The 14,843-nt window shown below is 58.1% G+C and overlaps 1 protein-coding gene across 1 annotated transcript in view; it reads left to right on the top strand.

Moving 5' to 3' along the window:
* Positions 1 to 3,822: 3,822 nt before the first annotated feature.
* The window catches only part of LOC137364486 (murinoglobulin-1-like), a 69,180-nt gene continuing 58,159 nt past the window's right edge, over positions 3,823 to 14,843 (top strand). Inside the window, exons 1-3 of the mRNA XM_068027673.1 lie at positions 3,823 to 3,902; positions 8,080 to 8,133; positions 13,909 to 13,973. Coding sequence (XP_067883774.1) covers positions 8,100 to 8,133; positions 13,909 to 13,973 — 99 coding nt within the window. The 5' untranslated portion in view covers positions 3,823 to 3,902; positions 8,080 to 8,099. The remainder of the gene's footprint in view (positions 3,903 to 8,079; positions 8,134 to 13,908; positions 13,974 to 14,843) is intronic.

Here is a 14,843-nt window from a genome sequence, read left to right as displayed (position 1 = left end):
TGAGGGTCAGTAGTGAGGGAGTGCCCCACTGTCGGAGGGTCAGTACTGAGGGAGTGCCCCACTGTCGGGTGGTCAGTACTGAGGGAGTGCTGCACTGTCGGGGGGTCAGTACTGAGGGAGTGCCGCACTGTCGGGGGTCAGTACTGAGGGAGTGCCACACTGTCGGAGGGTCAGTACTGAGGGAGTGTCTCACTATCGGAGGGTCAGTACTGAGGGAGTGCTGCACTGTCGGGAGGTCAGTACTGAGGGAGTGCTGCACTGTCGGGAGGTCAGTACTGAGGGAGTGTGCACTGTTGGAGGGTCAGTAGTGAGGGAGTGCCCCACTGTTGGAGGGTCAGTACTGAGGGAGTGCCCCACTGTCGGGTGGTCAGTACTGAGGGAGTGCCGCACTGTCGGGGGGTCAGTACTGAGGGAGTGCTGCACTGTTGGGTGGTCAGTACTGAGGGAGTGCTGCACTGTTGGGTGGTCAGTACTGAGGGAGTGCTGCACTGTCGGAGGGTCAGTACTGAGGAGTGCTGCACTGTCGGAGGGTCAGTACTGAGGGAGTGCTGCACTGTCGGGGGGTCAGTACTGAGGGAGTGCCGCACTGTCAGAGGGTCAGTACTGAGGGAGTGCTGCACTGTCGGGTGGTCATACTGAGGGAGTGCTGCACTGTCGGGTGGTCAGTACTGAGGGAGTGCCACACTGTCGGAGGGTCAGTACTGAGGGAGTGCCGCACTGTCGGAGGGTCAGTACTGAGGAGTGTCGCACTGTCGGAGGGTCAGTAGTGAGGGAGTGCCCCACTGTCGGGAGGTCAGTACTGAGGGAGTGCCGCACTGTCGGAGGGTCAGTACTGAGGGAGTGCCGCACTGTCGGAGGGTCAGTAGTGAGGGAGTGCCCCACTGTCGGAGGGTCAGTACTGAGGGAGTGCCCCACTGTCGGGTGGTCAGTACTGAGGGAGTGCCGCACTGTCGAGGGTCAGTACTGAGAGAGTGCTGCACCGTCGGAGGGTCAGTACTGAGGGAGTGCCGCACTGTCGGGTGGTCAGTACTGAGGGAGTGCTGCACCGTCGGAGGGTCAGTACTGAGGGAGTGCCGCACTGTCGAGGGTCGGTACTGAGGGAGTGCTGCACTGTCGGGAGGTCAGTACTGAGGGAGTGTCTCACTATCGGAGGGTCAGTACTGAGGGAGTGCCGCACTGTCGGAGGGTCAGTACTGAGGGAGTGTGCACTGTTGGAGGGTCAGTAGTGAGGAGTGCCCCACTGTCGGAGGGTCAGTACTGAGGGAGTGCTGCACTGTTGGGTGGTCAGTACTGAGGGAGTGCTGCACTGTCGGAGGGTGAGTACTGAGGGAGTGCCGCACTGTCGGAGGGTCAGTACTGAGGGAGTGCTGCACTGTTGGGTGGTCAGTACTGAGGAGTGCTGCACTGTCGGAGGGTGAGTACTGAGGGAGTGCCGCACTGTCGGAGGGTCAGTACTGAGGGAGTGCTGCACTGTCGGAGGGTCAGTACTGAGGGAGTGCTGCACTTTCGGGGGGTCAGTACTGAGGGAGTGCCGCACTGTCAGAGGGTCAGTACTGAGGGAGTGCCGCACTGTCGGAGGGTCAGTACTGAGGGAGTGCCACACTGTCAGAGGGTCAGTACTGAGGGAGTGCCGCACTGTCGGACGCTCAGTACTGAGGGAGTGTCTCACTATCGGAGGGTCAGTACTGAGGGAGTGCTGCACTGTCGGGAGGTCAGTACTGAGGGAGTGTCTCACTATCGGAGGGTCAGTACTGAGGGAGTGCTGCACTGTCGGGAGGTCAGTACTGAGGGAGTGTGCACTGTTGGAGGGTCAGTAGTGAGGGAGTGCCCCACTGTCGGAGGGTCAGTACTGAGGGAGTGCCCCACTGTCGGGTGGTCAGTACTGAGGGAGTGCTGCACTGTCGGGGGGTCAGTACTGAGGGAGTGCCGCACTGTCGGGGGGTCAGTACTGAGGGAATGCCACACTGTCGGAGGGTCAGTACTGAGGGAGTGTCTCACTATCGGAGGGTCAGTACTGAGGGAGTGCTGCACTGTCGGGAGGTCAGTACTGAGGGAGTGCTGCACTGTCGGAGGTCAGTACTGAGGGAGTGTGCACTGTTGGAGGGTCAGTAGTGAGGGAGTGCCCCACTGTCGGAGGGTCAGTACTGAGGGAGTGCCCCACTGTCGGGTGGTCAGTACTGAGGGAGTGCTGCACTGTCGGGGGGTCAGTACTGAGGGAGTGCCGCACTGTCGGGGGGTCAGTACTGAGGGAGTGCTGCACTGTTGGGTGGTCAGTACTGAGGGAGTGCTGCACTGTCGGAGGGTCAGTACTGAGGGAGTGCTGCACTGTCGGAGGGTCAGTACTGAGGGAGTGCTGCACTGTCGGGGGGTCAGTACTGAGGGAGTGCCGCACTGTCAGAGGGTCAGTACTGAGGGAGTGCCGCACTGTCGGAGGGTCAGTACTGAGGGAGTGCCACACTGTCAGAGGGTCAGTACTGAGGGAGTGCCGCACTGTCGGACGCTCAGTACTGAGGGAGTGTCTCACTATCGGAGGGTCAGTACTGAGGGAGTGCTGCACTGTCGGGAGGTCAGTACTGAGGAGTGTCTCACTATCGGAGGGTCAGTACTGAGGGAGTGCTGCACTGTCGGGAGGTCAGTACTGAGGGAGTGTGCACTGTTGGAGGGTCAGTAGTGAGGGAGTGCCCCACTGTCGGAGGGTCAGTACTGAGGGAGTGCCCCCACTGTCGGGTGGTCAGTACTGAGGGAGTGCTGCACTGTCGGGGGGTCAGTACTGAGGGAGTGCCGCACTGTCGGGGGGTCAGTACTGAGGGAGTGCTGCACTGTTGGGTGGTCAGTACTGAGGGAGTGCTGCACTGTCGGGGGGTCAGTACTGAGGGAGTGCCGCACTGTCGGGGGGTCAGTACTGAGGGAGTGCTGCACTGTTGGGTGGTCAGTACTGAGGGAGTGCTGCACTGTCGGAGGGTCAGTACTGAGGGAGTGTCTCACTATCGGAGGGTCAGTACTGAGGGAGTGCTGCACTGTCGGGAGGTCAGTACTGAGGGAGTGTGCACTGTTGGAGGGTCAGTAGTGAGGGAGTGCCCCACTGTCGGAGGGTCAGTACTGAGGGAGTGCCCCACTGTCGGGTGGTCAGTACTGAGGGAGTGCTGCACTGTCGGGGGGTCAGTACTGAGGGAGTGCCGCACTGTCGGGGGGTCAGTACTGAGGAGTGCCACACTGTCGGAGGGTCAGTACTGAGGGAGTGTCTCACTATCGGAGGGTCAGTACTGAGGGAGTGCTGCACTGTCGGGAGGTCAGTACTGAGGGAGTGCTGCACTGTCGGGAGGTCAGTACTGAGGGAGTGTGCACTGTTGGAGGGTCAGTAGTGAGGGAGTGCCCCACTGTCGGAGGGTCAGTACTGAGGGAGTGCCCCACTGTCGGGTGGTCAGTACTGAGGAATGCCGCACTGTCGGGGGGTCAGTACTGAGGGAGTGCCGCACTGTTGGGTGGTCAGTACTGAGGGAGTGCTGCACTGTCGGAGGGTCAGTACTGAGGGAGTGCCGCACTGTTGGGTGGTCAGTACTGAGGGAGTGCCGCACTGTCGGGGGGTCAGTACTGAGGGAGTGCCGCACTGTTGGGTGGTCAGTACTGAGGGAGTGCTGCACTGTCGGAGGGTCAGTACTGAGGGAGTGCTGCACTCTCAGAAAGTCAGTACTGAGGGAGTGCTGCACTGTCGGGTGGTCAGTACTGAGGGAGTGCTGCACTGTCAGAGGGACTGCACTCTCTCTCTGTTCACTCAGAGTGTTAATGTCCCTCTCTCTAATCTCCCTCTATTTCACCCTCAGGGTGGAGTTGATGATCACATCTCCTTATCCGCTTACGTAACTGCATCATTACTGGAATTGGAGAGGACAGAGCGGGAAATGGTGAGAAACTCCCTCTTTAACTCGCGATGCAGTCTGGGAGAGGAGGGCAAGGGAGGGTCAGAGGGCAGCTGTGACTGACTGGTGTGACAGTGTAGTATGACACAGGCGTGATAGACTGGTGTGACAGTCTCGTGTGACACAGGTGTGACAGACTGTGTGACAGTCTAGTATGACACAGGCGTGACAGACTGGTGTGACAGACAAGTGTGACACAGGCGTGACAGACTGGTGTGACAGTCTAGTATGACACATGTGTGACAGATTGGGCGGACAGTCTAGTATATAACAGGTGTGACAGACTGGTGTGACAGTCAAGTGTGACACAGGCGTGACAGACTGGTGTGACAGTCTGGTGTGACACAGGTGTGACAGACTGGTGTGACAGTCAAGTGTGACACAGGCATGACAGACTGGTGTGACAGTCAAGTGTGACACAGGTGTGACAGACTGGTGTGACAGTCAAGTGTGACACAGGCGTGACAGACTGGTGTGACAGTCAAGTGTGACACAGGCGTGACAGACTGGTGTGACAGTCTAGTATGACACATGTGTGACAGACTGGTGTGACAGTCTCGTGTGACACAGGTGTGACAGACTGGTGTGACAGTCAAGTGTGACACAGGCGTGACAGACTGGTGTGACAGTCAAGTGTGACACAGGTGTGACAGACTGGTGTGACAGTCAAGTGTGACACAGGCGTGACAGACTGGTGTGACAGTCAAGTGTGACACAGGCGTGACAGACTGGTGTGACAGTCTAGTATGACACATGTGTGACAGATTGGACGGACAGTCTAGTATATAACAGGTGTGACAGACTGGTGTGACAGTCAAGTGTGACACAAGCGTGACAGACTGGTGTGACAGTCAAGTGTGACACAGGCGTGACAGACTGGTGTGACAGTCTAGTGTGGCACAGGTGTGACAGACTGGTGTGACAGTCAAGTGTGACACAGGCGTGACAGACTGTGTGACAGTCTAGTGTGACATTGGCTTGACAGACTGGTGTGACAGTCTAGTGTGGTACAGGCATGACAGACTGGTGTGACAGTCTAGTGTGACACAGGCAAGTCAGACTGGTGTGACAGTCTAGTATGACACATGTGTGACAGATTGGACGGACAGTCTAGTGTGGCACAGGTGTGACAGACTGGTGTGACAGTCTAGTGTGGCACATGTGTGACAGACTGATGTGACAGTCAAGTGTGACACAGGCGTGACAGACTGGTGTGACAGTCAAGTGTGACACAGGCGTGACAGACTGATGTGAATGTCAAGTGTGACACAGGCGTGACAGACTGGTGTGACAGTCTAGTGTGACACATGTGTGACAGATTGGACGGACAGTCTAGTGTGGCACAGGTGTGACAGACTGGTGTGACAGTCAAGTGTGACACAGGCGTGACAGACTGGTGTGACAGTCTAGTGTGGCACATGTGTGACAGACTGATGTGACAGTCAAGTGTGACACAGGCGTGACAGACTTGTGTGACAGTCTAGTATGACACATGTGTGACAGATTGGACGGACAGTCTAGTATGGCACAGGTGTGACAGACTGGTGTGACAGTCAAGTGTGACACAGGCGTGACAGACTGGTCTGACAGTCTAGTGTGGCACAGGCGTGACAGACTGGTGTGACCTTCGAGTGTGGCACAGGCATGGCAGACTGGTGTGACAGCCTAGTGTGATACAGGCGTGACAGAATGGTGTGACAGACTGGGTGACAGCCTAGTGTGATACAGGCGTGACAGAATGTGTGACAGTCTAGTGTGATACAGGCTTGACAGACTGGAGTGACAGTCTAGTGTGATACAGGAGTGACAGACTGGTGTGATACTGGTGTGACAGAATGGATGACAGTCTAATGCGACACAGGCATGACAGACTGGTGTGACAGTCTAGTGTGGTACAAGCTTGACAGAATGGTGTGACTGTCTGGTGTGATACTGGTGTGACAGACTGGTGTGACTGTCTAGCGTGACACAGGCATGACAGACTGGTGTGACTTTCTAGTGTGGCACAGGCATGACAGTCTGGTGTGACAGTCTAGTGTAACACAGGCGTGACAGTCTGGTGTGACAGTCTAGTGTGACACAGGTGTGACAGTCTGGTGTGACAGACTGGTGTGACACAGGCATGACAGACTGGTGTGACATACTGGTGTGACACAGGCATGACAGACTGGTGTGACAGTCTAGTGTGACATTGGCGTGACAGACTGGTGTGACAGTCTAGTGTGACACAGGCAAGACAGACTGGTGTGACAGTCTAGTATGACACATGTGTGACAGATTGGACGGACAGTCTAGTGTGGCACAGGTGTGACAGGCTGGTGTGACAGTCTAGTGTGGCACATGTGTGACAGACTGATGTGACAGTCAAGTGTGACACAGGCGTGACAGACTGGTGTGACAGTCAAGTGTGACACAGGCGTGACAGACTGATGTGAATGTCAAGTGTGACTCAGGCGTGACAGACTGATGTGACAGTCAAGTGTGACACAGGTGTGACAGACTGGTGTGACAGTCAAGTGTGACACAGGCGCTGACAGACTGGTCTGACAGTCTAGTGTGGCAAAGGTGTGACAGACTGATGTGACAGTCAAGTGTGGCACAGGCGTGACAGACTGGTGTGACCTTCGAGTGTGGCACAGGCATGGCAGACTGGTGTGACAGCCTAGTGTGATACAGGCGTGACAGAATGGTGTGACAGACTGGTGTGACAGTCTAGTGTGAAACAGGCGTGACAGAATGGTGTGACAGTCTAGTGTGAAACAGGCGTGACAGACTGGTGTGACAGTCTAGTGTGATACAGGCTTGACAGACTGGAGTGACAGTCTAGTGTGATACAGGAGTGACAGACTGGTGTGATACTGGTGTGACAGAATGGATGACAGTCTAATGCGACACAGGCATGACAGACTGGTGTGACAGTCTAGTGTGGTACAAGCTTGACAGAATGGTGTGACTGTCTGGTGTGATACTGGTGTGACAGACTGGTGTGACTGTCTAGCGTGACACAGGCATGACAGACTGGTGTGACTTTCTAGTGTGGCACAGGCATGATAGACTGGTGTGACAGTGTATTGTGACACTGGCATGACAGACTGGCCTGACAGTCTCATGTGACACAGGCATGACAGTCTGGTGTGACAGTCTAGTGTAACACAGGCGTGACAGTCTGGCGTGACAGTCTAGTGTGACACAGGCGTGACAGTCTGGTGTGACAGACTGGTGTGACACAGGCATGACAGACTGGTGTGACATACTGGTGTGACACAGGCATGACAGACTGGTGTGACAGTCAAGTGTGACACAGGCGTGACAGACTGGTATGACAGACTGGTATGACAGACTGGTGTGACACAGGCATGACAGTCTGGTGTGACAGTCAAGTGTGACACAGGCGTGACAGACTGGTATGACAGACTGGTGTGACACAGGCATGACAGACTGGTGTGACAGTCAAGTGTGACACAGGCATGACAGACTGGTGTGACAGACTGGTGTGACACAGGCGTGACAGACTGGTGTGCCAGTCGAGTGTGACACAGGCGTGACAGACTGGTGTGACAGACTGGTGTGAAACAGGCGTGACAGACTGGTGTGACAGACTGGTGTGACACAGGCGTGACAGACTGGTGTGACAGTCGAGTGTGACACAGGCGTGACAGACTGGTGTGACAGACTGGTGTGAAACAGGCGTGACAGACTGGTGTGACAGACTGGTGTGACACAGGTGTGACAGACTGGTGTGACAGTCGAGTGTGACACAGGCGTGACAGACTGGTGTGACAGATTGGTGTGACACAGGCGTGACAGACTGGTGTGACAGACTGGTGTGACAGACTGGTGTGACACAGGTGTGACAGACTGGTGTGACAGTCGAGTGTGACACAGGCGTGACAGACTGGTGTGACCTATTACAATGAAAGATGAGGGGGAGAGAATGTACGGTTTCATTCCATAAGAAATTGGGAGGAGGATTGGACGGTAGTATTGTGAGGAGCTGTGGAGAGTGTGTGTGGGACACGGGGAGAGGGGGAGACGGGGCGGAGTGGGAAGACGGGGCGGAGTGGGCAGACGGGGAACAGCAAAATCCCATTAAGGTGCGAAACGGAGGCCAAGGCACCCAGGACTCTGTCAATCTCACGCACCACCACGTTTCTGCTTTCAGGTCAATCACGTGTACCGAGAATGGAGATGGATGTCATGAAAATGAGACACCAAGGTTAGTAGGGAGTAGGCCGACACCAGACTCCAGCCCTCACTACCGGGACTGGGCCTACACCAGACTCCAGTCCCTCACTACCGGGACTGGGCCGACACCAGACTCCAGTCCCTCACTACCGGGACTGGGCCTACACCAGACTCCAGTCCCTCACTACCGGGACTGGGCCTACACCAGACTCCAGTCCCTCACTACTGGGACTGGGCCTACACCAGACTCCAGTCCCTCACTACCGGGACTGGGCCTACACCAGACTCCAGTCCCTCACTACTGGACTGGGCCTACACCAGACTCCAGTCCCTCACTACTGGGACTGGGCCCACACCAGACTCCAGTCCCTCACTACTGGGACTGGGCCTACACCAGACTCCAGTCCCTCACTACCGGGACTGGGCCTACACCAGACTCCAGTCCCTCACTACCGGGACTGGGCCTACACCAGACTCCAGTCCCTCACTACTGGGACTGGGCCTACACAGACTCCAGTCCCTCACTACCGGGACTGGGCCTACACCAGACTCCAGTCCCTCACTACTGGGACTGGGCCGACACCAGACTCCAGTCCCTCACTACCGGGACTGGGCCTACACCAGACTCCAGTCCCTCACTACCGGGACTGGCCTACACCAGACTCCAGTCCCTCACTACTGGGACTGGGCCTACACCAGACTCCAGTCCCTCACTACTGGGACTGGCCTACACCAGACTCCAGTCCCTCACTACTCAGACTGGGCCGACACCAGACTCCAGTCCCTCACTACCGGACTGGGCCTACACCAGACTCCAGTCCCTCACTACCGGGACTGGGCCTACACCAGACTCAGTCCCTCACTACTGGGACTGGGCCGACACCAGACTCCAGTCCCTCACTACTGGGACTGGGCCTACACCAGACTCCAGTCCCTCACTACCGGGACTGGGCCTACACCAGACTCCAGTCCCTCACTACCCGGACTGGGCCGACACCAGACTCCAGTCCCTCACTACTGGGACTGGGCCGACACCAGACCAGTCCCTCACTACCGGGACTGGGCCTACACCAGACTCCAGTCCCTCACTACCGGGACTGGGCCTACACCAGACTCCAGTCCCTCACTACCGGGACTGGGCCTACACCAGACTCCAGTCCCTCACTACCGGGACTGGGCCGACACCAGACTCCAGTCCCTCACTACCGGGACTGGGCCTACACCAGACTCCAGTCCCTCACTACCGGGACTGGGCCTACACCAGACTCCAGTCCCTCATTACCGGACTGGGCCTACACCAGACTCCAGTCCCTCACTACCCGGACTGGGCCGACACCAGACTCCAGTCCCTCACTACCGGGACTGGGCCTACACCAGACTCCAGTCCCTCACTACCGGGACTGGGCCGACACCAGACTCCAGTCCCTCACTACTGGGACTGGGCCGACACCAGACTCCAGTCCCTCACTACCCCGGACTGGGCCGACACCAGACTCCAGTCCCTCACTACTGGGACTGGGCCGACACCAGACTCCAGTCCCTCACTACCGGGACTGGGCCTACACCAGACTCCAGTCCCTCACTACCGGGACTGGGCCTACACCAGACTCCAGTCCCTCACTACTCAGACTGGCCGACACCAGACTCCAGTCCCTCACGACCGGGACTGGGCCGACACCAGACTCCAGTCCCTCACTACTGGACTGGGCCTACACCAGACTCCAGTCCTCACTACTCAGACTGGGCCGACACCAGACTCCAGTCCCTCACTACTGGGACTGGGCCTACACCAGACTCCAGCCCTCACTACTCAGACTGGGCCGACACCAGACTCCAGCCCCTCACTACTGGGACCTGGGCCTACACCAGACTCCAGTCCCTCACTACCGGACTGGGCCTACACCAGACTCCAGTCCCTCACTACTCAGACTGGGCCTACACCAGACTCCAGTCCCTCACTACTCAGACTGGGCCGACACCAGACTCCAGCCCCTCACTACTGGGACTGGGCCTACACCAGACTCCAGTCCCTCACTACTCAGACTGGGCCGACACCAGACTCCAGTCCCTCACTACTGGGACTGGGCCTACACCAGACTCCAGTCCCTCACTACCGGACTGGGCCTACACCAGACTCCAGTCCCTCACTACTCAGACTGGGCCTACACCAGACTCCAGTCCTCACTACTCAGACTGGGCCGACACCAGACTCCAGCCCTCACTACTGGGACTGGGCCTACACCAGACTCCAGTCCCTCACTACTCAGACTGGCCGACACCAGACTCCAGTCCCTCACTACCGGGACTGGGCCTACACCAGACTCCAGTTCCTCACTACTGGGACTGGGCCTACACCAGACTCCAGTCCTTCACTACTCAGACTGGGCCGACACCAGACTCCAGTCCCTCACTACTGGGACTGGGCCTACACCAGACTCAGTCCCTCACTACTCAGACTGGGCCGACACCAGACTCCAGTCCCTCACTACTGGGACTGGGCCTACACCAGACTCCAGTCCCTCACTACTGGGACTGGGCTACACCAGACTCCAGTCCCTCACTACTCAGACTGGGCCGACACCAGACTCCAGTCCCTCACTACTCAGACTGGGCCTACACCAGACTCCAGTCCCTCACTACCCAGACTGGGCCTACACCAGACTCCAGTCCCTCACTACCCCGACTGGGCCAACACCAGACTCCAGTTCCTCACTACCTGGACTGGGCCTACACCAGACTCCAGTTCCTCACTACCCACACTGGGCCTACACCAGAATCCAGTCCGTCACTACCCACACTGGGCCTACACCAGACTCCAGTCCCATCACTACTCAGACTGGGCCTACACCAGACTCCAGTCCCTCACTACCCAGACTGGGCTACACCAGACTCCAGTCCCTCACTACCCACACTGGGCCGACACCAGACTCCAGTCCTTCACTACTCAGACTGGGCCTACACCAGACTCCAGTCCCTCACTACTGGGACTGGGCCTACACAAGACTCCAGTCCCTCACTACTCAGACTGGGCCTACACCAGACTCCAGTCCCTCACTACCCCGACTGGGCCAACACCAGACTCCAGTTCCTCACTACCCGGACTGGGCCTGCACCAGACTCCACTCCCTCACTACCCACACTGGGCCTACACCAGACTCCAGTCCCTCACTACGCACACTGGGCCTACACCAGACTCCAGTCCCTCACTACTCAGACTGGGCCTACACCAGACTCCAGTCCCTCACTACCCAGACTGGGCCTACACCAGTCTCCAGTCCCACACTACCCCTACTGGGCCGACACCAGACTCCAGTCCCTCACTACTCAGACTGGGCCGACACCAGACTCCAGTCCCTCACTACTGGGACTGGGCCTACACCAGAATCCAGTCCTCACTACTCAGACTGGGCCGACACCAGACTCCAGTCCCTCACTACTGGGACTGGGCCTACACCAGACTCCAGTCCCTCACTACTCAGACTGGGCCGACACCAGACTCCAGTCCCTCACTACTGGACTGGGCCTACACCAGACTCCAGCCCCTCACTACTCAGACTGGGCCGACACCAGACTCCAGCCCCTCACTACTGGGACTGGGCCTACACCAGACTCCAGTCCCTCACTACCGGGACTGGGCCTACACCAGACTCCAGTCCCTCACTACTCAGACTGGGCCTACACCAGACTCCAGTCCCTCACTACTCAGACTGGGCCGACACCAGACTCCAGCCCCTCACTACTGGGACTGGGCCTACACCAGACTCCAGTCCCTCACTACTCAGACTGGGCCGACACCAGACTCCAGTCCCTCACTACTGGGACTGGGCCTACACCAGACTCCAGTCCCTCACTACCGGGACTGGGCCTACACCAGACTCCAGTCCCTCACTACTCAGACTGGGCCTACACCAGACTCCAGTCCCTCACTACTCAGACTGGGCGACACCAGACTCCAGCCCTCACTACTGGGACTGGGCCTACACCAGACTCCAGTCCCTCACTACTCAGACTGGGCCGACACCAGACTCCAGTCCCTCACTACCGGGACTGGGCCTACACCAGACTCCAGTTCCTCACTACTGGGACTGGGCCTACACCAGACTCCAGTCCTTCACTACTCAGACTGGGCCGACACCAGACTCCAGTCCCTCACTACTGGGACTGGGCCTACACCAGACTCCAGTCCCTCACTACTCAGACTGGGCCGACACCAGACTCCAGTCCCTCACTACTGGGACTGGGCCTACACCAGACTCCAGTCCCTCACTACTGGGACTGGGCCTACACCAGACTCCAGTCCCTCACTACTCAGACTGGGCCGACACCAGACTCCAGTCCCTCACTACTCAGACTGGGCCTACACCAGACTCCAGTCCCTCACTACCCAGACTGGGCCTACACCAGACTCCAGTCCCTCACTACCCCGACTGGGCCAACACCAGACTCCAGTTCCTCACTACCTGGACTGGCCTACACCAGACTCCAGTTCCTCACTACCCACACTGGGCCTACACCAGAATCCAGTCCGTCACTACCCACACTGGGCCTACACCAGACTCCAGTCCATCACTACTCAGACTGGCCTACACCAGACTCCAGTCCCTCACTACCCAGACTGGGCCTACACCAGACTCCAGTCCCTCACTACCCACACTGGGCCGACACCAGACTCCAGTCCTTCACTACTCAGACTGGGCCTACACCAGACTCCAGTCCCTCACTACTGGGACTGGGCCTACACAAGACTCCAGTCCCTCACTACTCAGACTGGGCCTACACCAGACTCCAGTCCCTCACTACCCCGACTGGGCCAACACCAGACTCCAGTTCCTCACTACCCGGACTGGGCCTGCACCAGACTCCACTCCCTCACTACCCACACTGGGCCTACACCAGACTCCAGTCCCTCACTACGCACACTGGGCCTACACCAGACTCCAGTCCCTCACTACTCAGACTGGGCCTACACAGACTCCAGTCCCTCACTACCCAGACTGGGCCTACACCAGTCTCCAGTCCACACTACCCCTACTGGGCCGACACCAGACTCCAGTCCCTCACTACCCAGACTGGGCCCACATCAGTCTCCAGTCCCTCACTACCGGGACTGGGCCTACACCAGACTCCAGTCCCTCACTACCCAGACTGGGCCTACACCAGACTCCAGTCCCTCACTACCCAGACTGGGCCTACACCAGACTCCAGTCCCTCACTACCAGGACTGGGCCTACACCAGACTCCAGTCCCTCACTACCCAGACTGGGCCCACATCAGTCTCCAGTCCCTCACTACCGGGACTGGGCCTACACCAGACTCCAGTCCCTCACTACTGGGACTGGGACTACACCAGACTCCAGTCCCTCTCTACCCCTACTGGGCCGACACCAGACTCCAGTCCCTCACTACCCAGACTGGGCCCACAGCAGTCTCCAGTCCCTCACTACCAGGACTGGGCCCACATCAGTCTCCAGTCCCTCACTACCGGGACTGGGCCTACACCAGACTCCAGTCCCTCACTACCCAGTCTGGGCCTACATCAGTCTCCATGGATTTTACTAGAGAGGTACAGAGGCGATTTACGAGGATTTCCCCGGAGCAGCGAGGAGGAAAGGTTGGCTCGACTGGGATTGTTCACCTCGGAACAGCGAGGGCCGAGTGTATATTTAATTCTTGTGTTCAAAATTATGAGGGCTCGAGATTGGATAAGAGAGTCCAATTCCTCTTGGTGGCTAGCACTGACACAATGGGCTGAATGGCCGTCTTCTCACTCGTGAAACTGATATGTTTCTGCTTGGCACAATCCCAGGGACGGACTTCCCGACTGTCGTGCTTTGGGATTTAACAGGCATGCTTCATCTTGTGAACTTCAAGGTAAGGGGGAGTACCGGAGAGTTGAGGGGTATCGGAGAGGCGAGGGGGTATCGGAGAGGGGAGGGGGTATCGGAGAGGGGTGGGGGCATCGGGAAGGGGAGGGTGTATTGGAGAGAGGAGGGTGTATTGGAGAGGGGAGGAGCTATCGGAGAGAGGAGGAGCTATCGGAGAGAGGAGGGGGTATCGGAGAGGGGAGAGGGTATCGGAGAGGGGAGAGCGTATCGGAGAGGGGAGAGGGTATCGGAGAGGGGAGGGTTATCAGAGAGGGGAGAGGGTATCGGAGAGGGGAGAGGGTATCAGGGAGGGGAGAGGGTATCGGCGAGGGGAGGGGATATCGGAGAGGGGAGGGGGTATCGGGAAGGGAGGGGGTATCAGGAAGGGAGGGTGTATCGGAGAGGGGAGGGGGTATCGGAGAGAGGAAGGGTATCGGAGAGAGGAGGGGTATCAGAGAGGGGGGGTATCGGAGAGGCGAGGGGGTATCGGAGAGGGGAGGGGTATCGGAAAGAGAAGAGGGTATCGGAGAGGGGAGGGGGTATCGGAAAGGGGAGGGGGTACCGGAGCGAGGAGGGGTATTGGAGAGGGAGGGGATATCGGAGAGGGGAGGGGATATCGGGAAGGGGAGGGGGTATCAGGAAGGGGAGGGGTATCGGAGAGGGGAGGGGGTATCGGGAAGGGGAGGGAGTATCGGAGAGGGGCGGGGGGTATCGGAGAGAGGAGGGGGGTATCGGAGAGGGGAGGGGGTATCGGAAAGAGGAGACGGTATCGGAGAGGGGGAGTGATATTGGAGAGAGGAGGAGCTATCGGAGAGTGGAGAGGGTATCGGAGAGGGGGAGAGGGTATCGGAGAGGGAGGGGGTATCGGAGAGGGGAG

Source organism: Heterodontus francisci, unplaced genomic scaffold (genome assembly GCF_036365525.1).
Source record: "Heterodontus francisci isolate sHetFra1 unplaced genomic scaffold, sHetFra1.hap1 HAP1_SCAFFOLD_1281, whole genome shotgun sequence".
In the NCBI taxonomy this organism is placed as follows: domain Eukaryota; kingdom Metazoa; phylum Chordata; class Chondrichthyes; order Heterodontiformes; family Heterodontidae; genus Heterodontus; species Heterodontus francisci.
This window is presented reverse-complemented; position numbering and strand designations above follow the sequence as displayed.